We start from the raw sequence: 27881 nt of genomic DNA on the forward strand, positions 1-27881 counted from the left end.
ATTTATTTGAACTAAATAAAATTATTAAATAAACAGTAATAATCATAATCATATAAAAAATAAAATGTACGCGTATAATTACCCGAATCTTCTAGATTAAAATAGTCTTCACTTTTTGGTTCTTTTATCACAAACAGGGTATTTTAGGTTGCATTACCTGACATGTTTCGGCATGAACTTCCGCCTTCTTCAGAGTGTCACTGCTGTAGTTGTGACGCGTCTTTATCAGCTGATCGATGAATGAAGGTAATGCAACCTAAAATACCCTGTTTGTGATAAAAGAACCAAAAAGTGATTGAAAAAGGAAACAGAATGAACTTAGTACAACTAAAATAGTCTTCGTTATCTGGTGTGCATCGAAATTACCATCGTAGGTCTCTCGAGGTCACGTCACGGGGAAACAGCGCCCCCTCGGACGGCTCCGTAGAATGACATGTCTGCTTTTGTCAGTCATCACCTGGCAGGGAAGGCAGTCGAGTCCGTCGAGCGCAGGCATAGACGCAGAGCTCCAGTACAGCACAGCAGTTTAGTGAGTGAATGAGTAAGTGAGTGAGTGCGTGAGTGAGTGAATGAGTGAGTGAGTCGGTGAGACAGACGCTTCGGTTGTACGGCCCGCGCGCTGCTAGCCAGCCCAGCCGCCTGAATGTAGATCCGCATGGGCTACTTCTCCCACCGCACTCTCATTCTCCAAATAAGCCAGCGGTGTCATAAAATAAGGATCCCAGGATGGTGTTGGTGCATGTCGGATACTTGGTTCTACCCGTATTCGGCTCAGTAAGAAACCGAGGTAAGGTCGTGGTTTGTTGGTAAGCACGCAAAAACATGTGCCCTGTTTATCTTAATATTCACTGCAGCTATTGGCTAGTTAGCTCCCATTAGCCGCTGGCTTAGCTCGCGTCGGCTAGCTCGTCGTTTCCACTCAAACTCCTCGCCAAATGCAATTGGATGTTTTTTGCCTTGTTCGCCGTTGGCCGTAAAGCACCGACTGATATGTTTCAGCGCCCGTAGTTGGCTTTAATTAAAATCCAGATACTAGCACTCGAGATAAGCTAGCAGGCTCATGTGGGGGCTGGCTACATCCTGAAGCAGAATCAATTGTCACAAAGGAATCGGGCAAGCGCCGGCTGTTGTGTGCAAACAACATTCCCGTACAGAGCCCGGTGGCTCATTCCACCCATTTTCCCCGCTCGTATCGTTTGGGTTACATTGCAATGCGCACCTTCTGATTTTACACGCGCTGGTGTGTTTGCACTGTAAAAATACTGCATAAAAATAGCCGTAGCCTTCCTCAGCCAGTCGTTTTATCTGCGCCTGGATGATGTCATTTGAAGATCATCTGCGTTCGCCACCGCGATTATTTATGACTCTTTGCGTCGGTGGGCAAAATTGGTAATCGATACGCAAGAGAATTGGCTGTGGAAAACATAATAAATCCAATTTGCTGAAAACTGTCAGCTTTTTTTTTTAATGTTTGGAGTGCTGCAACAATATTTGCGCACAGACGCGAGCGAGCGGCTAAAAAAAGAAGCACACGTGAAGCTACAGTGTAAAATTAATTTGACAACAGTGGCATCAGTGATTTCATTGTGCTTTTATTTCTGTTCTTATTTCCCTGTTTCATAGTATGGAGGCTGGCTCTACATTCTGCATTTATCAGATCTTTGTCGTCCCCCCCATTGTGTAGCTAATGATCATCTGCTGCTGTGTGGTGTGGCGTGGCCTCTGCCTGTTCTCTGCATTTAGCTGTATTGTGAACCCCTTCTTCATTTCCTCTTTCCATCCGAAGACGACATTGGTATTAAAAAAAAAAAACACCCCTCCCCCTCTCCTCCTCTTCCTCCTCCTCTTCCTCTTTCTCCTCCTTCCTTCAAGATGTATTCCAACCATGTCAACCCAACTAAAAAAAAAAACTAAAAAAAAAAAAAATATCAACAACATAGCTAACATCTTAGAGCAGAGCACCTTTTTGTCTTTTGTTTCTGTCAATTTTTTTGCTGTAGCACCCGAGTGGACATGTAGCTCCTTTTTTAATGGAATGTCATTGTGTACCTCCCATCCAGTCTTTTGATAGACTACATGCTGTAAATTCCTGTCAAGTGGATACATTTTTGCATGATTTCCAAAACGGCTGCACTCGCATCGTTGAACACCAGAATTTGGCTCATCCTCCTTTTTCTTCACTCAAGGTGCAGTGTACATGTGACAATTCGAAAATCAGCGTTTCGCTGTGTAATGGGATCTCCTAAGTCCAACACAAGCCCTTCAGTGATGCCCAATTAAATACAAACAAAGAAAAACAGTAAGCATGATTGTAACTGTACTGACTGAACCAAAAAGATGCAGTATTTTCACTCCCTGTTGACGTTAACTCTAAAACTGACCGAAAACGTGGGAGAATCAAAATCGATCATATATTTAAACACTAAATGTGCAATCAAACATAGTTTATTCTCATGGAAAATGTTTATTACTCATCGGATATAATGTGAAATTCCATCGACGGGCTAGTAAAAAATTTGCATGAATACTTGGGTCATTATAAAACTTCAAACAACTGCTGCTTTAACAAATGATGTAGTCAATAATTGCACAAGAAAACAAAGGTACCCTTATAGGTGGATAACGGAAAAAAACAAGATGCTGGTTTGAACTTTTGAGGCATATTGTCAAAGAAAATTATTTTGGAATTTGAAATTAGATCAATTTGGGTGTGCTGGACTTTGGAGTTTCTGCTGGGAATGAAGGTACACTGCGCCTGCACACGACAACCTGCCATAACTGTCTCCATTTTGTGTAGTCCTTTTGTTCCCCCTTTTGCAAAAACAGAAGAAAAAAAAAATTGAATCACACTGAATTGTTAGAGCTGCTTGCCCTACGTCTCTTTTTTTTAACAAGCTCCCAAAATTATATTGCCAGTGCAGTGGTACCTCAAAGGTTGTGCGCTCTCCTTACGGTGACTATAATTTGTTTAGCTTGGAACGTAACATTTCCCATTTGAAATAGATTTGCGCTTCCAAGTGTTGCTTTCATACAAAGTCAGATTGACTTTGACTCTCATCCAAGTATAACACGACAAGTTAACCAGTTTATAGCAGTTTGTCCATTGCTATCCCAAAACCTCAAAGCATGTTAAAACATTTTATTCAATTCACATTTTTGTTGTTGTTAGTTTTACATAATATCCTTTGTTGGGGGAAAAAAAAAAAAAAACTCAGGGAATTTGCTATCACAATAGGAACAAAATAAAACCAGTTGAAATTTTATGTGAAGAGAATGAAATGTCTAAATGTTATTTCAACCTACTTCCAGCTAAATGTTAATCAGAGGAGCTAATAGCAATTAGCATAGATGTCTGCCAGCTAAATGCTAATCAGATGAGCTGATAACAAGCAGCATAGCTGTTTGAAAACTAAGATAACTTGTCAAGCTTTAAACAACCAGTCATGGTACAAAGAACTTCGACATGATGACTGCTGATCATCTGTAACTATGATGACTGAAAAGCAGAGCCAGAAAAAGAGCCTTTTGACTTTCAAACGAGTGTTGTAAAGAGCAGCCGTTTTGACGACTTGAGAGGTTCCACTGTATCAGCAGGCAAAACAAGCTTACTGGTGGTTCACCACTTTCTAAAATCCTTCCTGTACCCCCCCCCCCTCCCCTCACTAACTACCGTAAGGCCAAAATGCTATCCATTTCACAGGGATGCTTATTTTCCTGCACTGCTAAAAGAGATTCTCTATTAGTAAATAACGTCTCTATTGTTTGGTTGTGGTCTCTCTTGATAGTACTTTTTCAATGCATGGTCACATTTTATGATTCATATTTTTTTTGGTTTTGTTTTTTTTGGTTTGACTCTACATTGATCTGTGAGAATCAATCCAATGTAATCTTTCTGTAGCAAAGATGTTACCCTGCTGTACTTGAATCATGTGCTGTAGCTCATTGGATGCTGCTTTTGTTCCTTTATTTAACCCTATACGGAGCATGGTGGGCCTTGCCTTCAGTCTATGTGGTTTATTTTTGGTTGCATGGATTTTTATATACAAAAAAAGCGAGAGAAACAAAAAAACACAATTTACTAATATTTTTCAATAAAGAATATAGTGTTTTTCCTAACCTTCAGTGTGCTTCTTGCTGATTTCCATTTATTGTCCTCCCTCTACCACCCCTCGTCCCACCTCCCCCCCCCCCACCCTCACCCACCTCCTCTCCCGCTGTGACAAAAGATAGGCGATTCGCCACGCTTCCTCCATCACAGCGCCCGTGCCAGCCGAAATGCTCTCATTCGTGGTTGGCCGCCCCCCCCTCCCCCAAACGTCCTCTGTGCCCCCGTCCCCTTTGAACTCGGCCTTGCGAGGTTGCTACCTGTCTGCCGCCTGGCTGCAGTCACCAACCCGTTCGTTTTGATTTCCTCGCTTCGTGAAAGAAAATGCATTATGAACTAGCTATTTAAAAAAAAAAATACAAGCACATGACATTGTCTTTGTGAAAGATTAAATGAACGTCACTAATGTTCATGCCATTAAAAAAAAAAAAGCCTTTCGAAACACGTGCAATGCATTAAAAACGCGGCTGCACAAGGAACCCCGCTGTGTTCCGACTGTCTGCGCGCACCGCTCGCCAAATAGTTGTGGTCGGGACAAGTTTAACCAGCCAAATTCTTTCCTGGAAACTGAATATTGAGAGGGAGAAAAGAAGGCTTAACTGTAAATGCTGATATTTGACAATGCGTGACTAGAGTGTCATAAAAAGTGAAATACGGACGACGCAAAGGGTGAAGCCCATCTATTCCTGGAAGGGCCATCAAGTTTTTATTTTTTTAGGGACCATTTCAAAGCCATATGTCATACCAGTGTTAGAAGAACCTAACCCCTAACATCAGTAAAACGTCAACTGCAAAACCAAGTTGTCTTCCTTAACCACAGCAACATGCTATCACACCTATACGACGTTATTGGAGATTTGTGCCATTTTTTTGTAAGGCTTAAAATGGCACAGAAATCCAACAACAATGGTCATTTTATAGAATATCAAATATATATATATTATATTCTACTGCGCAGCCAGGAAAGGGTCAAGTCTGCACTTAGTTCCACGGTAGTTCAGAGCTTCGTCCGCTTCAGAGTACAGGAAAGGATCCCGAAATGGCGGCTCATGTATTTTCACGCCGGAGCACATTTTGGTGTTTGGTTTCGGTGACACTTGTGGTATCCATCATTGTCCCACCCCCACAGAAGCATTTTGTCACCGTAGGTACGAGGTAGGGCTTCATTAACATGCTATGTCACACACACAAACACACACACACATTATCCACTCCCAGTGACAGCCATTTTTTCACCCAGAATGAATTCCTGCTCATTTTTGGTGTTGACATGTTCTGCTTCTCACTCCGCCCCCCCAGGATCCCATTTCACCCGGCAACAGCAGCAGCACAGCCATGCTACCTCTTGCCGACACTTCCAGCTAGGCCCCCAGGCCCAGCTGCCCATGGACTTCCCCATGCCCCAGCCGCAGTCGGGCATCAACCCCCACCTGGCCCCTCCCGGCCACCAGCACGGACCTCCGCTACATCACCCGCCCCTCAACCCCATGTCCGCCCCCCAGTTCCAGGACATCCCCGCCCCTCCCTTCCTACCTCAGGCATTACACCAGCAATACCTCCTGCAGCAGCAGATCCTCGAGGCTCAGCATCGACACATCCTGCCACCCAACAGGTACAACTCAAAAGCTACAAAGAGCCCAAACCACAATATTAGGTCGAGAGAATTTCCATGCTCCACATTCAGGCTTTGTTGCAATGCATTGTTTTAGGAACCTCAATCTAAAACGTGTCCCTTTTTGTGTCAGTAGACGCACATCAGAGAGGGTTCCTCACCAGCCCCACAGACTGCGTCCAGGCTACGAGTTCCCCCCGCCTCTGCACGTTCCACCGCAGCCTGTGGTGCAGCAACCCCGCTACCTGGCCGAGGGCACAGACTGGTAGGAAAAGCACACGCCAAAATGCAGCCCAAACCTGCAAGGAGATCCACATTCACAAAGCACTTTTTAAAAATATGGGACAAACAGTCAAATACAAAAGGATAAAACTAGAAAGGATCTGCTGTAGGCCACAACTCACGGCGAGATGCTCACACACAGACATACCAGCTGGCCCGACTCGGGTTGTTGACGCCACAACTAGGCCACGCCCCTTAAAGGCACATATTCATCGTAATTTCTATGATGACTTAAATGTTTTGACTTCCTCTGCTTAGGGATCTAAGTGTAGACACCGGACTCCCGCCACACCAGTACCACATCCACCCACTGCCGCAGCACTATCAGCACTACCTGACATCTCCCAGGATGCACCACTTCCCCAGGAACAGCGCCTCAACGCAAGTGGTGAGCTGCTGCAATCTCGACCATTTATCATTTAGCCTCAGGGACTGACCTCCGCCCCGCCGTCCTCTTCCAGGTCGTCCACGAGATACGAAACTATCCGTACCCTCAGCTGCACCTGCTGGCGCTACAGAGTCTCAACCCTTCACGCCACGCGTCCGCCGTCAGGGAGAGCTACGAGGTGGGTGTTGGAGGAACCTATTCATTTTCCCGGGACAAGATTGAGAGCCTTTTTTTATTTGGTCTACAAAAATCCCCATTTTAGAATGAAATTATTAACAACAACAAAATATTGAATTTAAAATTCAAACCAAAACATATCACAGCATATAGATACATCATTTTCAATTCTGCTGCTGGAGTTCCCATTCGTCTGAAACTCAAATTTGACTATTGTCTCATTTATTTAGAGAAAAACACTATTCATGCTTCCCCTTTCTTTTTTTTCTTAAAAGCTTTCACAAAGATTGCACTCGCATACTGAGGTATCGTGAAAGTCAAATTTCTTTGATAAATAAAGAAAATCCATTGTCAAGTCTATTATAATCCTCGTAAGACATAAAGGGCAACATAGAACAGGAAGAATGTGCAAACTTTTGCGCTTTTCCATTTTGTTTGGATTCCTCTCGCAGCCCGTTAAACTGTTGGACTATATTGTTTGCTGCCAAGTTGTCAATTGCTACCGCCCCCACTTATTCACACTCAACCTTCTTCCAACTTTTATGTTGTGTTTGACTTTTCTCCTTCTGTTTAGGCAACAAACCAAAACCGGAATTTCTCACAGCCTCTGCTGTTTGCGGCAAAGCACTTAAATCTTTCATGCACTCAATATTTTGCCACGTAACAATCCCCCCCCCCCCCCCCCCCCCCCCAATCCCATCTAGTCAACAAATAGAACATTTCCAAATTCTCATGCTGTTTTTTTTTTTTTTTTTTTCCTTTCAAAAAGGAACTTTTGCAGCTGGAAGACCGACTGGGCAGCGTGAATCGTGGCGCGGTCCAGACCACCATCGAGAGATTTACTTTTCCCCACAAGTACAAAAAGGTAAGCGTACTGTATGGAGACTTAAGTGACACCAGGGTGCAGATTGCAGACTGTGAGGGATGACTCATTCCAGTGAATTCTAATAAGCGCATATAGCCCAACGTGACCCAAATACTTGGAGAAGAGTGTCACATCATTTGGCTCATAGAAGACATCATTGAGTCTTTTTCAACCTTTTTCCCCCCGCTCAGTCTGGCATAGGCTAAAACAAACACACACAGGAAATGACGAAGAGTTTTGGTGTTGCAGAGATTCCCCCAAGACCTGAAGATGTGTTTGGACGACGAGGAACTGGACACAGACGAGAAGTGCACCATTTGTCTGTCCATGCTGGAGGACGGAGAGGACGTCAGGTACCGATCGGTGCATTTCAACAGCCTTTGACGTCTGACCATGGCTTTGACCTTGACTCTGCTGGTCTGATGTGTGTTTTTAGGAGATTACCCTGCATGCACCTGTTCCACCAAGCGTGCGTAGACCAATGGCTGGCGACCAGCCGGAAGTGCCCCATCTGCAGAGTGGACATTGAAACCCAGCTCAACCCCGACAGTTGATAGCAAGCCTCATGATCCTCCACTCTATCCCCTTCTTGGGATTTGCGGGGTGTCTCCTCACTTCCCCTCTTGTTAGCGAGAGGAGGGCAAGGGGGCAAGGGTAGGAAAATAACAAAGCACACACACACACACACACACAAGCAGGGATGCATGCGGTGGACACAGTTTTAAGACTGGGCTGGATGGAGGGAGGGATGGATGGATGGATGTACAAGACAAGGGTGGGTGCGGCCATAGACTGATGTGCTGAGTCATGCTGTGTGCACCCCCCCACACTCCACACACACACACACACACACACACACACACACACACACACACACAAGCACATCTGTATAGAACATTACTACACAAAAGCATGATTGGTGTGTAGCCCGACGCTTGTGGTGTGCTCTAGTACTGATTGAGTATTTACCGAGTAACAGTGTTGTGTAGCAACTTGAGAGTGTCAGATAGCCCACGGTTAGAAAACCGGGTGGGGGAGGCTAATCGCGTGCGTTGTGTGTATAAAGGCCAAAAATAGCGGACAACACCCCCCACCACCCCCTCTTGTGTGTTGTGTTTCTTTTGGATTTACAGTGAACCCTCGTTTTTCCAAGGGGGACACGTTCCACAACTGCCCCTAATTGGTAAAAATCCACCTGATTGACAAATGAATTTTTTTCCAAGATTATAGATATATTTTTAACATCTCAATGTCTGCTGTCAAGAAATGAGGAAACTATTGTGTAACATCACTTTAAACAATGGATGATTCGAATGCCCTACGATTTTTTGGAAGCCTTTGCACGTCACTGACTTGCTTGCATTTTTCTAAAAATGAGAGGCACAGCATGTTTGCTTCAGCTGTATTTGCTACTCGCAGCTGTTTGCTCTCAGACAGAGCCGCAAAAACAAAGACAACCAAACCTTAGATTTGAACTTTTCATGCAAAACCAACCAAATCATATCATTTCATCAAATGAAAAGTCTGCTAGCTTAATGCTAACATTGAATTGAAAAGGATATAGACGTGCTAACTGAAATTAGCAGCCACGTTACAGTAAAAACTGTGACTTTAACACTGAGCAGCAACAATACTCACTAGCGTATATTCTTTTTGCTCTCAAGCAACGAATATTATCGGACATCCTTTTCTAGACATATTGCGGCTAAACGTGGCATCACACCGAAGGAGCGCAACTTTAAATTCAGCCTTTTCTGCCAAATCCTACAATCGCATCATATTATATAGCAGGATTATGAACTGCGGTACAGCGGGGGAACACTGTAGACGCCATCCACGCTAATGTGGCTAACTGCAGGCATGGCTTCCAGTGAGGTGTGTGTTGTGTCATAGTGGGCGACGTGAGCGACGCCCCCCCACTGACCGGCCTCCATCATCAGATGTGCATGCTTGTGTACCAAGCTTGTGAGCTGTGTCGTGCTCAACGTGGTCGTAGTGGTGCAAAGTAGACGCAGAGACCCCCCCGTGTGCCCCCCACCCGATCCTCTTCCACTCAGATACCAATCTCGGACCCCCTCTACGGGCACCGGGTGTGACAGCAACTCCGCCATCTTGCCTCGAGATGAGTGACATTTCTCAGAACCTTATTGCCTACCGAACAAGCACATGTGACTTTTTGTATGATTTTTTTCATTTTGTCGCAATTTGTATGCCCATTTCCGTTTTCGGTTGCGCCCACTCACATGCAAGTGGTGTTATAGGGGAAAAACAAAACAACAAGACACTAGGTTTGCCTGCGTTAGTTTGAATGCTCAATTCCTTCGTGGTTATACTGTGATGGCCTGTGTGTGTGTGCGTGCGTGCATGTAGTCTTAGGACGAAAGGGATTAAAAGCCATCCATTTTGAAAGAAAACAACAACCAAACAATTGTTCTTAATTGTCTTGCCATTTTTTTAGTTGACATGCCATGTTAATCACAGTGAAGAGAAATAGCTGCAACACTGCAAAAAAAGACAAAACATATTTATTGTAATGTAACGTGTGGGTTTTTTTTTTTTTTTTGTAAATGCACTACCATGTGGAGTTGCCTGTTTTTGTTTTTCCGTTTGTTTTGGTGATGTGTGTGGGTTCTTGTCTTAGGGGTTTGTGTTTTGGTTGGAATGCAAATATTTTCACGCTTCCCTGTGAGTTCTCTACCAAGAAGTGATAGGGCCACGTCGGAATTCCAAGAACACAAAAGGCATAGAAATAATTGGACTTATTTGCTCCCCCCCTCCCCATCAGCGTGGCACTAGCACTGCTTGATTGTTATCGCAGAATAACTTGATTGTGTTTTCATGTGAGACCTCCATCCAAAAATGAAAATCAAACAAAAAAATGTGCTGAAATAACGGGAGGTTCTGCTAGTTCACATAGAATGCTGTGATTTAAAGATGCCTTAAGTATTTAACAATCATTATTTATTACTAACTGTAGCTAGCTAGCTATCGTGGTGGAATATTTAATGTCTCATAACTTTGCAATTCAATGGATATATTTATTTAAAATAAGACAAAAAAATATGACAAAAAAAAGAATACCTCATTATGCATTGGGTCGGTGGGGATGCTTCTGCATGCCGTCTGTGTGATTATGATTTGATTATTATTAAAAAAAAAAACAAAGACACATCTTACACTTTTGACACCAGCATGGTGCTGTTGATCTAGATGACATTCCCTTTAGCTTTCCCTGCTTTTGATCGGAGACACGTTTTGTCTTAGTAATCGCTCTTTTTGCCATACGATGCTGCTTGGTAATTGTTTTTTGACTCCACATTGCTGACACTCATATCTGGATCCCGAGGCCTCGTGTTGCCCTTCGTATTGCTGGCTGTTTTGCTTGATGTATTTGCAGCGGGGGGGTGGGATTGTATTTCACTTAACATGCTAACTTGAGCCATCATCGACAAATATATATTTAAAATAAAAACACAACTATAAATGGAGTGTGGCTGTAATAAGCTAACTTTTCAGTGTGCTTGTCCTCTCAATGCTAATAACTCTTTTGGAGATTAAAAAAAAAAAAAAAAAGGGAAAACTCAATATTGGAATTGAATGAAGCTGGCTGGCTGGTCTTGACTATTTATTCTGATTGTTTTTTGTTTTTTGTTTTTTTTTGTTTTAGCATTTTCGAATGACTATTTGTGTGCTCTCACTGAGCTTAAGCCCGCGCGCCTGCCACAGTGTACCCTCGTGTGTTGCTCCCGAGCCAAGCGGAGCGTAGCCATAGTATTAAATAAAGTCCAGCCGAGGAAACAGTAGAACTTTGAAAGCACAAGCTTTTTCAATGCATGTCCTTCTCAGGTTTTCCTATGTGTATGTGGGGAGTAGCTCTTGTTTAGATGTCTTTCATATGATGCTGTATACCTTCTTGAATATTCCTTTCTTTGCTGCTGACAGTAAACAACAATGAGAAAATGAGAAACAATGTGGATTCTGATGATTATTATTAACCTGCCAGTGAAAAAGGGAAGTGGCCATCTTTGTACAACACACTGCTGTTTTGCTGTAACCGCGCAATGTTTTATGATCTTGAGTATTTTATAGAGAAGTAGAAGTATGTATCATCAATAATATGAAAGCAATAGCGAAATCATAATGAAGAATAACATTGATCAGTGATGGATATTGTGGAGACAAAAAAAAAAAAAAAAGAACCTTTAGATTCACTCTGGGTGGATTTTTGTACTGTATTTATTACTAATGACAATGCAAAAAGTTGCATAGCTTAACCCAAACTGTTCTGTCTCTTTTTTATTTATTGTCTTGTATATGATCTTTTTCTATGTGTTTTTCAAATAAAACGCTTAAAATGCTGACAACAAATGTACCTTTTCTGATGCTTTTATTCACGGTCACTGAATGAGAGTCTCAAAATGGCAGTATACAATTTGTACACACATTCTCGGTCAAACTTACGAAAAATGTTAAAGCTGAGAAATATACAGAGTCTGATAAAACATCAGAAATATTGAAAAAATATTCAAATTCTTTTTAAAAAAAAAAAAACATTCTACAGTTGGTGGAAGTAAATTTTTGTGCTCTCTCATTTGCATATGAATTTAATTTGCAAAAAAAGTGACACTTTATTGACATAAAAGTGTAACGATAAACATTTATGATATTTGCTGTCAATAATAAGAAACATACTGATCAGATGAGTTTCCCCTTGGCACAAACTTACGATTAAATTTTAAACCCTAACCCTCACTTTGAATCCTACTTTGAAACCCTAACCATAGTATGAACCCCTACTTTGAAACCCTAACCCTAGTTTGAAACCTTACTTTGAAACCCTAACCCTAGTTTTAATAGGTGACAGGTTACCAGAACACAGTCACATCCCCAGAGGGTGTGCACACTTGTGCAAAAACATGATCTCATTTTAGTTATACTTGCCCCACTGTAAAATATTTGAAAACCTGGCATTTGAACACAGGGTGTGTAGACTTTTTCTATGGACCATACTAGTACTTGGGGTAGAGGATCCTCTCCGTCCGGCCGTCGGCCTTGGCCTTGTCCAGCCACTTGGCGCACTGAAAGATGGTAGTGACCGAGTTGGCCATGTTGGTCACCTCCACGCACTCCAAAAACCAACCGTGGTTGGAGCCGCTGTTATCTTGCTCTACCTTGACTCTGAGCAGCTCCCCCAGATCCAGCATCTCTATCACAAAGCGATCCGTGCGGCCTCGCTCAAACAGATTACGGAACTTCTTGCGCAGGTGACGTCGGCCCGAGTCGCCGTTGACGCCGTAGATGGTGATGTGGACGTTGGCGTCCGTGCCGGCGTCCTTGATGTCGCCGGTGATGACGATGATCTTGTATTTGACGGGCACCAAGTTGCGCACTTTGCTGGCAAAGCTCTCCACTGACTTGTAGCACTCAAAGTTCTGGAACTGATCCTTTTTGGATGCCAGGGGTACTCGGGCGTCACATTGGAAGAAATACCTGAGGGAGGGATGCCATTTATACAAGTAAGCCTGCTGGTGACACCTCATTAGGTATACCTGCGGGATCTAATTCGATCCGACGCAAGCCGAATTTGTCTATTGTGGTGCGTCTGGCGTCACTCACTTGTTTCCCAACTCTTTTTCGGTCACCACCACCTCTGCCACGTGCCAGGAGGATTCACTTTTCACCTTCTTTCCGTCTTTGGTGATGTGTCCGATGCAGATGCCGGCGATCTCGCCCACGTGCTTGGACGAGAACTCAAAGGTGTCGGTGGCACCGCTGTCAAATAAATCGAATAAATACGTCTGAGTGATTCCTGGCCCGATTTGTTTGCGCTGAAAGACCCACCGTGTGAATTTGTGTTTTTTATTCTCCAGAACAAATTCCTTGGAGCGGGCTTTTCTTCCTTCCAGAACAATCCAAACGTTTTCATTGGTGGACGCGCCCTCAGTGTTTGCGGTGGTGATGGCCATTTCATATTCTGTTTGAAAGCAAATCCACACCATCAACATGGATGTTTTCTTCTTCCTGTCTGTCATCCCAAGTCACTGACTTGTTTTGTCGCTGAGGTCCAAGGCGTCATTGTTGGCACACGCCAGCTCCCTGATGATCTGACCGTCATCTTGGTTTTTAGCCAACCAGCGGTCACACGGGAACCTGAACGTTTGATCCATACTCTCATCTTTGATGTCGATATAATCCAGGTGCCAGGCGGGAGCCACACCTTTTACCCAAAAAAAAGATATTTGCTCATCTGCGCAATCCGATGAGATATTACCCATCGTTACCTTTGTTGTCGTGCCACACTCGCACTTTGGAAAGCTCGCCCAGACTGAGCATGTCGGGGAAGCGGAACACGTCTCTCATTTTGCGCTCAAATTTATTCCTGTTGGCGCTCTCCTTCAGCGGTAGCGTCCCCGTGTCGCCAAACTCCCCGAACACAATCAGGAACACATTGGCGTCCGTGCCAGCGCCTGAGGAGAGTAGATATGGGTGACTATTTACAGTTTGACATCTTTGATAAGGTCATCTCACCTGTGACATCACTGGTCTGGACTTGGATGACATAAGTGGTTTTCTCCACCATCTCCTCCTCATCCACCACAGCCGCTAGCTCGCACACTCGAGTCCTTCTGGGACCTTTGCTCTTTGACAGCCAGTTCTCATAGGTGAACGTGTACACCTCGGTGGTCAGGTTCCGCAACAGGATCTGGATTTGAAAAATGGAATTTCCCTGCAAAAATGTGTTTGGGATATTATTTCCCTCTTCGGAAGTTACCCTGTCGAGGAACCAATCTGGACGACTGCCGCTGCCGTCGATCCTCACTCGTATCTTCTTGAGAGGAGCAATGTCGTCGACTTCCAGGGTGAATGTGTCCTCTTGGCCTCTCTCAAACCTAAGTTTTGATATTGATGAAAAAAAATGGGACTTCCTTATCTTTATCATTAGCTCAATTTTACCACGACACTGACCTGTCCTCATTCTTGGGCAGAAGAATTTCCTCTGTACTCCCATTGGCTCCAAACACAGTCAGGAAAATGTTGGTGTCCGTGCCGGCGTATTGCGTGTCGCCCGTGACAACTGTGGTGGAATAAATCACCTACACAAACAGGTGAATTTTTTTTCATCCACTTATGGAGACACGCTCGGCCGCCACTCACTTTGCGGTTGATGCTGATGGTGCTGGCGTCCAGGACGTTGAACAGTCGGACGGTGAGACCGTCCCCCCTGTCTTTGGCCAGCCAGCACTTGCACAGGAAGCTGTACTTGATGCCTTTGGTGGGCACGCCGATCGCCAGCTCGTCCACCAACCAGCAGCTCTCCGGCGTGGCGCCGTCGTGGCCGAGCTGAAGAACGGAAAGCCAAATTCATATATATCGAGATGCTGCTGCCGTGTGTTTGAAATACAAGAGGAGACCAATCTTCTCACTTCCACCCTCTTGATCTCTCCCACGTCGGTTCCATAGCACACAAAATGCTCCATGCTGCCAGCTGCGAAGGATTTCTTCCCATCTGGCAGATCCAGCCAAAGCCGCTCCGTCTCCAGGTCTCCTGGGCCGATGATGATGACGTAGACCCTGGCGGTGGTGCTGGCATCTCGCTCCAGCCCGGTAGACAGAGTGAAGTGATAAGGGATGACTGAAAAGCCGCACAAGAAAAACGTTATATATCAAAATGCTATAATGGAGGGATTTTTTTTCCCATCCTTACTTGGCCCTTCTTCCACCACTGCCATTTTCTTCTTCTTCTTCTTTTTATTTGCATTGCGATCCAGTCCCATTTTAGCTTGAGCCATCTTCTTGGAATTTGGATCAGTGTTTCTTTCACCTTCATAACCCTGAAATGCAAACATGGGTATTAATTATTTGCGTGTTGTTATTTTGCCTCGTCACATTTAGTGAACCTTAACAAAGAAGGTCCTCTCCAAGCGTTTGTCCTCCTTCTTCTTTGACAACCAGCGCTCACATAGGAACATGTAAACCTCCTCCGTGTCCACATCCAGCACCTCCACCTGATCCAGATACCAGTCAGCCCCCATCATGGAGTTGTCGTGACGAATCCCGATCTTAAACACTTGGCCAAGGTCGACCGCTTCAATGGTGAATTTATCCACCTAGAAACCAGCCGGCATTAAAAGCAGTGACGTCAACTCCCCTCCTCCCTTGCAGCATCACGCTCTCAAACCTGTCCTCTCTCAAACTTGTTCCTGTTGTTGTCAGATCTGGACAATTTGCGCTCTCCCGTGTCCCCGAGGTCTCCATAGATGGTGAGGAAGACGTTGGCATCCGTTCCTGCTTGGTACATGTCACCAGTGCGCACGGACACCTGGTACTGGTGAGCTGGCAGGGGGAGGGGGGGCAGTGAACAGAAAAAAAAGATTTTTTTGTTCTATACTACTGTGGAATCTATTTTCTATACCGCTTGTCCCCACGGGGGTCGCGGGCGTGCTGGATGTCATCCCAGCAGTAATCGGGCAATCAATTCTTTAAGCTCACTTTCCAAAGCATCCTCCACCTCGGTTTCGGTGCGCTTCAGCGAGCCCCCCTTGAGCAGTTTTTCTGTAATGATGTCCGACGGGACCAGCTCTCTCACCGTCTCCCCGTCATCCTCGGATTTGGCCAACCAGCGCTCACACGGGAAAACGGTCGTCTCTGAACCCTGGCCGTGTAAATATGGCCCAAAGTGTGTCATTGGATTTAAGAGTGCGTTTATGGACAGTTTTGTTTTGTGCTACCTTTCCTTTCCTCAGCAGGCGTCTGATCTCAACTCTGTCGAGGTGCCACCCAGGATTGGAGCCCCTGTTGTCGTGACCGACTCTGATCTTTTCGATGAAGTCGCCGACGTCTTCTAACTAGCACAGAGTACATGGAGTGGATTTAAAAAAAAAGTCTACACACCCGTTTGAATGTCAAGTTTGGTGAGATTAAAAAAAAAAATTGGATTCAAGTGACCCTTAATTTAAATTGAAGCTACCTCCACTATGAACATGTCCTCAGCTCCCCTCTCAAAGTATAGCCGCCTCTCCCTCTTGTTGACGCATAGATGTTTCTGCAGAGTGCAAATTCCTTTCTGGCCATACAAAACGATGAACACATCCGCATTTGTCCCCGCGCCGAACACGTCGCTGGTGTAGATCTTCAGCTCGTAGGGCACAACTGACAAGTCAAAAGACAACGGAGAAAGGGTTTGTCGTGGAGGCATGATTGCTCACTGGCCAATACGTTAGGTACAACGGTGATGAATGTATATGTTTTATTTTTTTAATACATTCATTTTATTATTTTTTTAAAAAATTTATTTATCTGTGGTATTTATTTATTTATTTATTTATGTGGGGGATTTATTTATTTATTTATTTATTTACTTACTTACTTACTTACTACCCTCTGAGATAAAAGTGTTAGTAGAATGGATATCGTGTTTTTGGAGGTCAAATCAGTAAAAAAAAAAAAAAAAAAAGTACACCTACGTATGTGGTGTTGAAAATGAAACGACGCACCGCTATTTAACTCAAAACTCATTTCCTGTCTGCTGAACACTCACACGGTGCGTACAGCTCAGTCTGCAACTCGGCTGGATAAAGATCCCTCACTATGGCGCCGTCGTCCTCTCCTCTGTCCAACCAGCGACCGCACGGGAAGCGCAACCTCAGACCCTGGGAGGGGGCGTCAATCTCCACCCAGTCTAAGAACCAACCGGGTGAACCTCCTGTAAAGAGGAAAAAATAATAATAATAATCTCAAGTCCTATCCGCATTGGTCATCATCACAGATGGCTTTTGTTTTCCCGCACCTGACATGTCATGACCAATACGAAGCTTTTCCAACTCGCCCAAGTCCACAGCCTCCACAATGAACTCGTTGATGGCGCCTTGCTCAAACTTGTTCTTGTAGTTCTTACAGGCCTTCAGGTTGATGATACCTGTCGATAACAAAACAAATCTCAATGTCGGGGAGTTAAAAACAACACCTCGGAACCTTGACGATTTCGCTCACCCGTGTCATCGTTCTCTCCAAATAATGAGACAAAGACATTAGCGTCGGTTCCTGAGTACTTCTTTTCTCCAGTTTTTATTTTTATTGTGTATGTAGTCGACATAGCTGAAAGAAAAAGTCAAGGATTTGTTCAACTGAGGATGCGACCGATTTTAGCGGTGAGGAGATGTTTCAGGCAAAACAAACAATTGTTGTCAGAATATGACTGGCCACTATTTTAAGAGGGTGACAATGTTTGAAAAAGAGACAGTGTCCTCTTTTATCTTTCTCTCATTAGAAATGAGTTACCTTTCTGCTCGAGCCCCAGAGTAGCGCCGCCTCCCTCCTCATCCTCATCCTTCTTCATGAAGGCCTCGTCCACAGGAACCAACTCTCTCGCTATCTGCCCGTCATCCTCATCCACGGCGAGCCAGCGATTACATGGGAAGTAGTACCTGAAAAGCCACAAGAGGGCGCAAATTTAAAAAAAAAAAAAAAAAGGCCTAAACGAGTGACTAAAGTTCGGGCGAATTCCACCCACGTAACATCATCCTTTGTGTCCACTATCTCCACACGATCCAGATACCACGATGAATACGACCGCGTGTTGTCATGACGGATCCGAAGCTTCTTCAGAGGACCCAAATCAATCGCTGTCACCATAAACACATCCTCCTGCAACATAATTATAGTTGCTGGAATGTTTACTTTCCATACAAAAATTCTTTGATAGCAAGACAACTGTGGAGAGCATTTATGTTCCTGGAACAAGGGTGATGACGGGATGAATAATTCATGCGATGGATTCAAGTCATGAGTAAAAGTAGGACAGGTTCAGCGACGCTTTAGATGCGCCTCAGCTTCTCTCAGTCACAGCTGGCTTGCTTGTTTTAGGAGAATGTCGGTCTTGTTGGAGATAAAACGTTGCTTCATTTGCAGCACAGACAACATTCCGAGAAAGATGAGACGGCGTACCTCGTCTCGTTCGAATTTGTTGATGTTGTCGGAGTTGTTGAGATAACGCTCTCCGGTGTCTCCGTTCTCGCCGTAAATATTAATGAAGACGTCGGCGTCGCTCCCGGCTCCCAGCACGCCACCCGTGAAGACGCACACTTCGTAGGTGTTAACTACCAGACAATGGAAGGGATGAATTATTAACCTCAAATTAACCTTCTGTCCTACATTGTTGGCAGTAAGCAGTGTCAAAAGCAAGCCAGGCGTTCTTTCTATACAGCAATATGTGTGACTGGAAAAGTCTGAAATGTCAGTACAAATGCTAAATCATTCGTGACGTATAGTTATGTATAGTTAAGTCATTACGATTTAAGTCTGTACGTGTTACCATGTCAATGTAAATCAGTCGGTTTTCAAATTCTTTTGCAACTTGCTGACGTCAGCGCTTTCCTGTCCTCTGAAAACGTGTCACAGCTTATTTTAACTAGCTAAATATGTCGAGCCAGCTCTACGATCATTATCATTTTTGTTGGTCATTTTTAAAAAAACATTTTGGATTTGTGGCACAGTTGTGTTTTCACTTAACATTGATGCTTTTGGACAATAGCGCTCTCTGTTGCTGATCGAAATTGACATCAAATACACTGTGCGGAAGAGAGAACTTTACCTTCCAGTTCTTCGGCTCCGTCAGGCAGCAGCTCCACCTGCAGTTCGCCATCCTCCTCTCCGCGGGCCAGCCAACGCGAGCAGGGGAAACGATACGTTACCACTACCTCTTGCATTTCCTCCGCCCCTTCCTCATCCTCCTCCTCATCCTTCTTCTTTTTCTTCTTTTTCTTATCCTCCTTCTTCTTCTCCTTGGGCATCATAACCATTGCGAGGTGCTTGACCTCCACCGTGTCCAGCAACCAGCCAGATCCGACACCCGAGCCGTCGTGGCCGATGCGGATCTTGAACACTTTGCCCACGTCTTTGGCCTCGATCTTGAGAAGCAGCAGTGATTCTGGTTATTCTTTTTTTTTTTTTTTTTGAGGTGACAAAGGTGTCGTCGGCTACCTTGAATATGTCTGTGGAGCGTCTCTCAAAATTGTTGGACCGGCTGTCAAGTCTGATGACCTCTGTCTTCCCTTCGCTGCCGTAAATCTGAATAAACACTTTGGCGTTGGTGCCGGCAAACATCTCATCCCCGGTCACTACTGTTACTTCATAGTTGATGACTGGAAAGAAAGAATGAGGCATTTTAATTGTGTCTGCGTCCAACCAGTCTCAACAACTGTTTCTTTGTCATCTAATTATGGCAATGCATCAACATGAAAGTATTTGATTCATTTTGGTCTTTTTCTACGATAACCCCCTAATAAGGAACCAACAAATGGCAAATATAGTCATGAAAAAAATGGCCGACTCCCACATCAATGTAAATGTGTTTCATACGTTGTTGCGTGTCCAGGATCTCGCTGGGGTAAATCTCCACCTCTGTCTTCCCGTCGGCTTCCCCCTTGGAGAGCCAGCGATGGCATGGGAACATGTAATGCTTTCCATTCACGGGGACCAAGATCTGAACGCTGTCCAAAAACCAGCCAGCCCGCATGCCTTCATTGTTATGGCCTATCATCAGGCGGTTGATCTGGAGTGAAAGATCAAACCAAGATCCGGATTGTGGCATTCCGTACCAGAAGATGTCTCACCTGTCCAATATCTGAAGTCTCCACGGTGAAGATGTCAATGCGACCCGTCTCAAAGTAGTTACTCAGGTTGTTGTCAGAGACCACCAGCATCATTTTACCCGTGTCACCTTTGTCCCCGTAGAGTTTGACATAGACCGTGGAGTCCGAGCTGCCTCCGGGAACGTTGCCGGTCTTCACCGCGACGTGATAGCCAACATCTGGAGCAGAGCACACCGAAACGCCGGTGTCAAGAAGCACAGTTACTCCTCATGTAAATCAAAAGTTGCCTTTCTTACTGTAAAGACGCTGGCCGTCCGATAACGGGACTAACTCTCGAACGATCTGTCCATCATCTTCATTGCGATCCAGCCATCTGCACAACGTATGCGTGAAAGGGTTTTGTAACAGCAATACCGATGTCAACCTCTCACCTGTTGCAGGGGAACTCGACGGCCTGCGCCTCAGCTTGTCCTTCCTCTCTCACCACGACTTTCTCTAGAAACCAGCCGCAGCCTCCGCCTTTGCCGTCGTGCCCGATCCTCACCCTGCGAATTTGACCGATGGCGACGGCCTCGATGACGAACTCATCCAGCTGAGGACGCCGCAGCGCAACAGTGCCATCAACGCCCAAGGTTCATTCATAATTCTCCCAGTCTTTGTGGTAGCCACCACATTCACTCACATTCCCTTTCTCAAACTTGTTGATGTTATTTTTGCAGTTGACCAGCGCTCGATCTCCCGTGTCGCCGTGCTCGCCGATGAGATTGAGAAAAACCGACGCGTCCGTACCACTGCCGCCGACCGTCCCGGTGCAAACGGTCACTCTGTACTTTAGCACTGCAAAACATCGTATCCAGTCAGTCCTTACCAGATGTCTAATTCAGGTCTAGGAAGTAGAAAAAAAAGAGTGCATACATACAAGGCAGTGGGTCAGCAATTTGCCGGCCCATGGCAGGAAGCTCTCTCACCACCTCGTTATCGTCTTCATTTGTGTCCAACCAACGCTCACAAGGAAAATTATATTTATCCTTGGTTAGTGTTTTCATTAGCGTTGCCTAAGAACAACAAATGGATGCAAAATGTGTTCACGGGAAGCAAAAACTCCTTGAGAGTCATCTAAGTAAATGAGAAGCTCACCTTACTTAGATGCCATCCCGCAAAAGGATTTCTCTTCTGATGCCAGATACGCAGTTTGGTTAAAATTCCCAAATCAGGCAGCTCCACCTGTAGAGGAGAACCTACGATCAAGCCAACGAGCCTTGCAGCACTTTGTGAGCTTTTCATCGAATGGACTTACCACAAACCTGTCCACTTGTCCTCTCTCAAAATTATCGGTTTTGTTGTCTAGTTTGATCTCATCCGACTTCCCCTTGTCTCCGTACGCCTGGAAATAAATATCTGCGTCGCTTCCGGCATTGGCCAGGTCAGACGTCCAGACCCACAAGGACCAGGGATGCTCTAGAGGAGAACCGGATCGACTGAGCGTTGTTTGTTTTGAATTCATCTGTTGCCACGAACTGAATGCCGGAAGCAAACCGGACCTTATTTTTGTTTTAGGACGAAAGATTGAACCTACTTTTTTGCCGTTTCTGCCTGAGTGAGACCATCTCGTAGAGTTCTCGTTCAATCAGTCCGTCTCCTTCCTTCTCGTCCAGCCATTTAGAGCACGGGAAGGTCTGCTCGATGCCCGTGAATGGACAGTAAACCACCACCTGCAAAACAAGCGACATCAGACCTTATAAAAAGTCGCTTTTTTTTTTTTTTATGTCTTTGGATGTTTCTTACCTTGTCACAGTACCAGCCGGCACTGACCCCGTCGTTGTCATGTCCGATGGTGACCCTGCTGAGCGGGCTGAGAAGCGCGGCGATCTCCACGTTGAAGATGTCGGTAAGACCGCGCTCAAATTTGCCTCCTTCCAAAAACACCTGAACAGTAAAATGATCTCTCAGTTTGGCTTTTTTTTTTTTTAACAGAATCCACATCCAGTAATGGACGGGACCTTGCCGCTATTCTTCAAGCCTTTGCTGCCATGCAATACTACGTGGATTTTGGAGTTGGTCCCAGCTCCTCGGATGTCTCCGGTTACAATCTGGACGTTGTACACGATCCCTGACAGAAATAGTTACATGTGTGACTACCTGCCGTGTCACTATGGTTCACAGAACTGAAAGCAACAACTAATCATGGCGGCTTTGTTGTAGCAGGTCAAATATTTGTTACTCAGCTGATTTCTTTTTCTCTTACCTGTGGGTTGGCTTCCTCCCACTAAAATATCTCTCTGTATCTTGCCATCGTCCTCATCGATGGCAAACCATCGACTGACGGGAAATTCATACACTAGTTTGTTTCCCAGATCATCCACGACCACCTTTGAATAACAACAGCAAGGAGAACAACATTCTTACGGTAGTTGGACAATGAATGAGAGAGAGAGACTTAGGATGGGTGAGTGAATTAATTGCTCACAGAAATTTCCCATTATCAAATATTTATTCCCCCCCCCCTCAGCCCCCTAAATTCTACAGCACACTCAAGTTTGAGCAAAACAGACTGCCATGACTGCCGGGAACATCATTTTAAAGGTAAATGTAGCTTTGGTGTCGGTCAACAGTGCAAATCTACCAACTTCTTTGTCTGCTTGATGGAAGTTAATCCCTTAATGGGGAAGGGTTTCTCTTTACATGTTGGTTAGGATGACATCATGCGCATGCCACCTGTGTGTGTGTGTGTGTGTGTGTGTGTGTGTGTGTGTGTGTGTGTGTACGTGTGTGTGTGTGTGTGTGTGTGTGTGTGTGTGTGTGTGTGTGTGTGTGTGTGTGTGTGTGTGTGTGTGTGTGTGTGTGTGTGTGTGCGTGCGTGCATGCATGAATGCTACAGTTGAGCTCATGTAGTTGAATAAGTGACTCAGATGAGAGGACTGAAAGGAAATAAGAGGACCACAAATCTTAAGTGCCTTTACATAGGCAGACTGAAGTGCAGTAAGTGCACTTTTTTTAAATTATGGTGATTTATATTATTTTTCTATTTTATTTTTTATATTATATTTGATTTTATATTGATTTAAATAACAACAGTTTTATATTTTATCAGTAAAATAAATATGTTTTTCTTTCTTTTTTTAAATGGGTGTGCTCTACCTTGTCAACGAACCATCCCGCAGAAGAGCCTTTGTTATTATGGCCGACAGTGATCTTCCTCACTTTCCCCAAATTTGGTGCTTCAATGGTAAATTTGTCCTCTGTGCCTTTCTCAAAGTTGTTTTTGTCAGTATTCAGTAGCATTTCCCCTAAAACAAGCACACAATGATTTATAACGGCCACTCTATAAACTCTTATATAAGTTCACAAATATATGTAACGAAGAACAACCTTTGATTCATTCCCCTTACCTGTATCTCCAAACTCTCCAAAGATATTAATGAAGACATCAGCGTCCGTTCCGCTACCTTTTATATCTGCAGTGAATACGCTGACCATGTACTTATTATCTGCAAAATGAACAAAACATTATAAAATGTCGCCTGAATGTATCGTTGTCGGTCTTCCTTACATTTGGGCATGTCCATGGGGTCGGCGGTGCCCAGTAAATCTCGAACGAAAAGGCGATCCCCTTCCGCTTTACTGAGCCAGTTATTACAAGCAAAGTAATACCTCAGGTGAGGTCTGATCACGTCGGTCACCACCACCCTTTCCAAGAACCAGCTGGCGTTCAGGCCTGTGTTATCGTGCTCAATCCTGAAGTCAAGCAGTTGTGGTTAGCAAAAAAAGGGTTATGACACAAATGACGTCTCGGTACGTCTTACCGTATTTTCTTCAAGGAGCCAACATTGTGGGTTCTTATTCGAAACACATCTGTTTTGGCTCTCTCAAATGCAGTGCGACTCCTGGAAAGGTGGAAATGTCCAATGAGCAAAATTGAAAAATGCTCTCTAAAATCCACCACCACAAGAGCAACATACCTTTTCTCTGTGCTGTTGGGGGAAAATAAAGGACACATGAGTCGTATTCAAGGTCAAATATATATATAAAAAATAAATAAAATAAAATTCCAAATTCCCTTTTGTGAGAGGAACTCACTTGCTAGCCAGATGGACTTTGGGAGTAATACCGAATTCTCCAAAGAGAGTGACAAAGACATTTGCATCTGTGCCTGCTCCTCTCTCATCGCCCGTGATGGTCACCACTTCATATACTGAGAAAGTGAACAAACAATAATTTGTGTGATTCAAAAACTGGATGTCGAGAACATACCTTTCTTTTTGTGGTACTCATCTTCATAGTTCTCCACCATTTCTGCCTGGTAATTCCGAAGCTCACACTCATAGATTTCCACGTAATTTTCCACCTTCTTCTTTTTGCCTTTTGTCTTCTTGCTGTCCTCATCGCTGTTCATGGATCCTTTCTTCTTCTTGTCCTTTTTCTTCTTCTTCCCATCCTCCTCATCATGTTCTTCCTCTTTCTCAGAGTCCTTCTTGGATTTTTTATCTTTGGAGCCCATCTTGTCTTTGGAAGGCCGGCTTGATGCTTTCTTGGTGGTCGCGATCACATCTGGGAGATTGCCCGCTCTCTTGTTGTCTTCATCATCTGTGCTCTGCGACTGATCGCTGAGATCATCCTTTCTCGCTGTTTTACTTTTCTTTTTCTTAGCTTTGTTTTCAACTTGTTCTTTTGTCATGTTGCATGTTACATCAGTTGATGTGTCAGAGCTAAAGCCTTCCTCACTGTCCTTCTGCTGCTTTTTCTTCTTCCTCCGATCTCCAGAATTCCCTTCTGACTTTTCCTCTTGGTCTTCAGAAGCAGACACTCGGCGTCTTGGTCTTCCACATCTTTGGTTTCCTCCCCTACTCTCTGCTTTGTTTTTTTTTTCGTCTTTGTGGGCATCTTTAATTTATGCACTACCCTGAAACCGATTCCTGTGTCTTGCGGTGAAACTTGATGAAACTGACCTGTGAATGCACAAGAGTGACCCAAAGGTCTGCAAGTCTGACTGGCGGAAACTGGGGAAGACCCTCATGGTGTGACCTCATTATAAATGATCATCTTTAATGAAGTCACATGACTGAGGTGGGACCACCCAACTCCATAAGTGTGAAGAGAAAATATCCACAATTAGATCTGGGGTAATTCACCCAAAAAAATAAAAAATAATAAAAACTAGTGTGTACTGATTGAAAGGTGAAAACTGCGATTATAGTGACCAAAATGATCACGGTTATCGGCTAAAATAAATACGATAAAATAAAGGAATAGAATAGTCAAAAAATATAAATACAACTCTTACGATATGTTTTTGAAAAGCAAATTCGTCGCACATTAATAGTAATTTTAGTACATAAAGGTGAACAACATGAAAGTCTATATTATTTATGCACCATAAAACTCGCGAATGTGCTTTAGCAAAATAAAAGCTCGCTAGCTCTAACCTACGTCATCAATCCGCGCCACGACTTTTCCCAGCGAGGTGATGCCCGAATACATGCGAATTAAATTGACAGTTCTTTGACAGTTTTAGTGAATTAAAAAAGACATGACTGCGGCTATAACTCGCTGTATCGGTTGGATTTTATCTCGGCAGACCGCTCCAATGACGTAAGTTTAGAAAGCGATATTTTGACTGAAGCCAAGTCTCTTGCGGCTTAAGGTTATTCACTTGACCATTGCTTCTGTAGCCTATTTGCCCTTAACCCTAGTGTCTTTCCTGTTGTGTCTGGCTCGTTAGTGGTCTGGCAGAAAATGGTGGCATTCACAGTCCTTGGTTTACTGCAGCGATGACACTAAGGACGTCTGCTCCGCTCAGGTAGGGTTTATACTGGAACTTGACATTTCACTAAAAATTAAGACCAATGACCATTGTATCCTAGCGAGATAGTTTTGCTAGTTTATAGTTTTTGTTGAGTGTGTGTCTGTTTTTATTTTTTAAGTGCGGAGCCCAAAAAGAAGAAGAAAGTGGATCCCAGAAGAGAGACGATGATGAGGGAAAGGCTAAAGAAGAGGTTGAAAAAGTTGGAGAAGGTTCCGCCAGAGCTGATCCCAATCGAGGACTTTATCACTCCAGCCAAATGTTTGGATGAGACCAGGTGCAATCTTGCTTCTCGAGTGTCACTTTTTCCTAAACTAATCTGGCAATTAAGAAGTGTTAGGAGTCGACAGCATCATTCAAATATTTTACGACATCTTTACTAACACCTGTTAATTATTTGGTTGTCTTAAATTTTCTTATTTCCTATGGAAAAATTGTTTTGAATACTAATTTTGTTTTCTTTACCAAGGGTCCGCTCCGCTCCCAGGCTGTCATTTGAAGAAAGTGAAGACCGAGCTCTGTTGCTGAAGGAGTGGTCCCGATACAAACATGTAATGACCTTCTCAACAAAAGCAAAATTAAAAAAAGGCTCATAGAGTTTGCAGACTAGTTGCGACATCTGTTTTTTTTTTTTTTTTGCAGGAGCAGCATTTGGCTGAGATGGACGCCATCGAGCTTGCCCTCAAAGCCCAGAAGGAGGCACTGGATGAGCTTAAGGCAGAATCAGAAGAGCTTTACCAGGCAGCACTGAAACCAGACCCCCTCTTGTTCCCTTTCTCACACGAGGGCCCCTCTTCCACGCCACCAATCAGCGGTTATGAAGCGCCCGATGGGAAGTACACCGACGTCACAAAAGTCTACACGCAGTGATGAGCGGGAAGATGCTTTTTTTTTTTTAAATGGAAAAACAATAGTCTTGTACTTTCACCTACTGGATTAACAATACATGTATGAACCATCAAGCAATCATGCCATCCAATGAGGTTTGACTTTGTATGTATATTATGTATAAAGGCCTGAAGCAAACAAAACAGTAATAAAGACTAACCGGAGTTAAATTCCCAAGTGTTTAGTACTCAAACACCATTCAGTTGGGCTATATACAGCACAGCACTGTGCAATGACAAAGATTCAATGTGTATTTCTTTACATTTCAAGAGTCCTGAGGTTTTTCATAGTTGAGGGGCAAGTGCCAGTCACTGGGTGGGTCTCGCCTCAGCTCCCACACCGGGGGGAACTTCCTCTGCTCGGCTACTCGGCTCCTTTCGCTTGTCTGCAGTAATTCCTGTAAATCCCAATTCAGTGTTTGTTTGCATCATTGCATTCTTTACTAATGATAATACCAAAGAAAATGAATGGCACGTTTTTCACCTTGGCCTCAGCGCTTGTGTTCTTCTCGCATGCTTTACAGTTGTAGTAGTCTACTTTCCATTGCTGGCAGGATGGAGAGGTACCGTAAGTGTAGTAGTGATGGAAACGATTCCACAAGCTTTTGCAGTGTTTGTATTCACTCCAGTAGTCGCTGCAGGCGCGTGGGGTCTGAAAAAAAAAAAAAGCCAGCAAAGGTGATTGTTTTATTTACCTGTTAGAGGAAATTGCACCGTGAATATACCACAATCCGATCTATTTATAGTAAAAAAAGTTAGCAGTTATGATTATGTAAACTCTGTAAATTGAATTTAAGTACACATGAGGTTTGAACAACTAACATGCCTCAAGAAAATGTTTGACTTAACAGCTAATTGCTAGCGTAGTAACGCGAAGACGTTTCTTTGCTAATTAACAGTTGAGACTTTATCATTACCACGAAGCAATATTTTGTAACGGAACGCTGAGAACACCTCCAGCTCAATAAATAAACATAATAGTACGTCAATGTGTATTTTACCCTCCATTCTCTCTGCACTGACGTTCCCATTGCTAGCTTGGCTTGCTAATGACAGATGCGTTCACTTACACTCGTATTTTGTACATTTGTTGTAGTGCTTGTTTCATGCTAGGCATTGTAGAAATATTGTAACGCAGTAAATATCAGTAAAGAACATCTGTTCAATGTTGCAGT

General features: G+C 44.1%; 4 protein-coding genes across 8 annotated transcripts; 2 read left to right on the forward strand and 2 right to left on the reverse strand.

The window, feature by feature from the left end:
* Nucleotides 1-181: 181 nt before the first annotated feature.
* On the forward strand, nt 182-11797 carry ark2cb (arkadia (RNF111) C-terminal like ring finger ubiquitin ligase 2Cb). Of its 4 annotated transcripts, XM_085910384.1 has the most exons (9): nt 198-246; nt 375-787; nt 5405-5717; nt 5851-5982; nt 6258-6387; nt 6461-6565; nt 7334-7429; nt 7679-7782; nt 7866-11797. In XM_085910384.1, the coding sequence occupies exons 2-9, from the start codon at nt 727-729 to the stop codon at nt 7981-7983; spliced, it is 1059 nt and encodes a 352-aa protein (XP_085766510.1). In that variant the 5' UTR covers nt 198-246; nt 375-726; the 3' UTR covers nt 7984-11797. The 4 variants fall into 4 exon arrangements, with proteins under 4 accessions (XP_085766514.1, XP_085766510.1, XP_085766509.1 ...); XM_085910388.1 differs by lacking the exon at nt 375-787 and having other exon boundaries at nt 182-246; XM_085910383.1 differs by having other exon boundaries at nt 205-787.
* Nucleotides 11795-25510, reverse strand: LOC147058283 (lipoxygenase homology domain-containing protein 1-like). Of its 2 annotated transcripts, XM_085910380.1 has the most exons (43): nt 24271-25510; nt 24097-24211; nt 23979-23990; nt 23823-23903; nt 23570-23754; nt 23409-23507; nt 23158-23306; nt 22265-22388; nt 22020-22129; nt 21805-21945; nt 21596-21731; nt 21317-21477; nt 21157-21243; nt 20939-21074; nt 20702-20856; nt 20451-20611; nt 20316-20392; nt 20041-20237; nt 19787-19979; nt 19409-19569; nt 19020-19335; nt 18374-18525; nt 17940-18073; nt 17708-17853; nt 17420-17524; nt 17217-17345; nt 16968-17132; nt 16398-16579; nt 16159-16275; nt 15920-16082; nt 15609-15763; nt 15328-15537; nt 15135-15261; nt 14854-15062; nt 14585-14770; nt 14396-14523; nt 14202-14319; nt 13958-14132; nt 13711-13896; nt 13476-13646; nt 13271-13403; nt 13046-13201; nt 11795-12919 (listed from the first exon to the last, which is right to left on the reverse strand). In XM_085910380.1, exons 1-43 carry the CDS (start codon nt 24692-24694, stop codon nt 12439-12441), a joined length of 6948 nt encoding a protein of 2315 aa, XP_085766506.1. In that variant the 5' UTR covers nt 24695-25510; the 3' UTR covers nt 11795-12438. The 2 variants fall into 2 exon arrangements, with proteins under 2 accessions (XP_085766506.1, XP_085766505.1); XM_085910379.1 differs by lacking the exons at nt 23823-23903; nt 23979-23990; nt 24097-24211; nt 24271-25510 and having other exon boundaries at nt 11795-12507; nt 12601-12919; nt 23570-23735.
* Nucleotides 25450-27094, forward strand: mrpl40 (mitochondrial ribosomal protein L40). Its single transcript, XM_085910393.1, has 5 exons — nt 25450-25608; nt 25739-25816; nt 25941-26096; nt 26289-26370; nt 26462-27094. Exons 1-5 carry the CDS (start codon nt 25547-25549, stop codon nt 26687-26689), a joined length of 606 nt encoding a protein of 201 aa, XP_085766519.1. The 5' UTR covers nt 25450-25546; the 3' UTR covers nt 26690-27094.
* c4h22orf39 (chromosome 4 C22orf39 homolog) lies at nt 26869-27862 on the reverse strand. The gene is made up of 3 exons (XM_085910394.1): nt 27708-27862; nt 27191-27358; nt 26869-27104 (listed from the first exon to the last, which is right to left on the reverse strand). Exons 1-3 carry the CDS (start codon nt 27735-27737, stop codon nt 26973-26975), a joined length of 330 nt encoding a protein of 109 aa, XP_085766520.1. The 5' UTR covers nt 27738-27862; the 3' UTR covers nt 26869-26972.
* Nucleotides 27863-27881: the final 19 nt, after the last annotated feature.

The sequence above is a fragment of the Syngnathus leptorhynchus genome, chromosome 4, assembly GCF_054491065.1.
Source record: "Syngnathus leptorhynchus isolate UIUO chromosome 4, UIUO_Slep, whole genome shotgun sequence".
Lineage (NCBI taxonomy): Eukaryota > Metazoa > Chordata > Actinopteri > Syngnathiformes > Syngnathidae > Syngnathus > Syngnathus leptorhynchus.

Coding starts and splice junctions, on each gene's coding strand:
- ark2cb (XM_085910384.1), top strand. CDS start 727: ATGGTGTTGGTGCATGTCGGATACTTGGTTCTACCCGTATTCGGCTCA. Junction 788..5,404: donor CGGCTCAGTAAGAAACCGAG/GTAAGGTCGTGG, acceptor CCGCCCCCCCAG/GATCCCATTTCACCCGGCAA. Junction 7,430..7,678: donor TTCCCCACAAGTACAAAAAG/GTAAGCGTACTG, acceptor TTGGTGTTGCAG/AGATTCCCCCAAGACCTGAA.
- LOC147058283 (XM_085910380.1), bottom strand. CDS start 24,694: ATGACAAAAGAACAAGTTGAAAACAAAGCTAAGAAAAAGAAAAGTAAA. Junction 17,133..17,216: donor TATTGGTCATGACATGTCAG/GTGCGGGAAAAC, acceptor TCCTCTTTACAG/GAGGTTCACCCGGTTGGTTC. Junction 16,083..16,158: donor GCCTGCTGAGGAAAGGAAAG/GTAGCACAAAAC, acceptor TTACACGGCCAG/GGTTCAGAGACGACCGTTTT.
- mrpl40 (XM_085910393.1), top strand. CDS start 25,547: ATGACTGCGGCTATAACTCGCTGTATCGGTTGGATTTTATCTCGGCAG. Junction 25,817..25,940: donor AGGACGTCTGCTCCGCTCAG/GTAGGGTTTATA, acceptor TTATTTTTTAAG/TGCGGAGCCCAAAAAGAAGA. Junction 26,097..26,288: donor AAATGTTTGGATGAGACCAG/GTGCAATCTTGC, acceptor TTCTTTACCAAG/GGTCCGCTCCGCTCCCAGGC.
- c4h22orf39 (XM_085910394.1), bottom strand. CDS start 27,737: ATGGGAACGTCAGTGCAGAGAGAATGGAGG. Junction 27,359..27,707: donor CAGTGCAGAGAGAATGGAGG/GTAAAATACACA, acceptor TTTTTTTTTCAG/ACCCCACGCGCCTGCAGCGA. Junction 27,105..27,190: donor ACACAAGCGCTGAGGCCAAG/GTGAAAAACGTG, acceptor TGGGATTTACAG/GAATTACTGCAGACAAGCGA.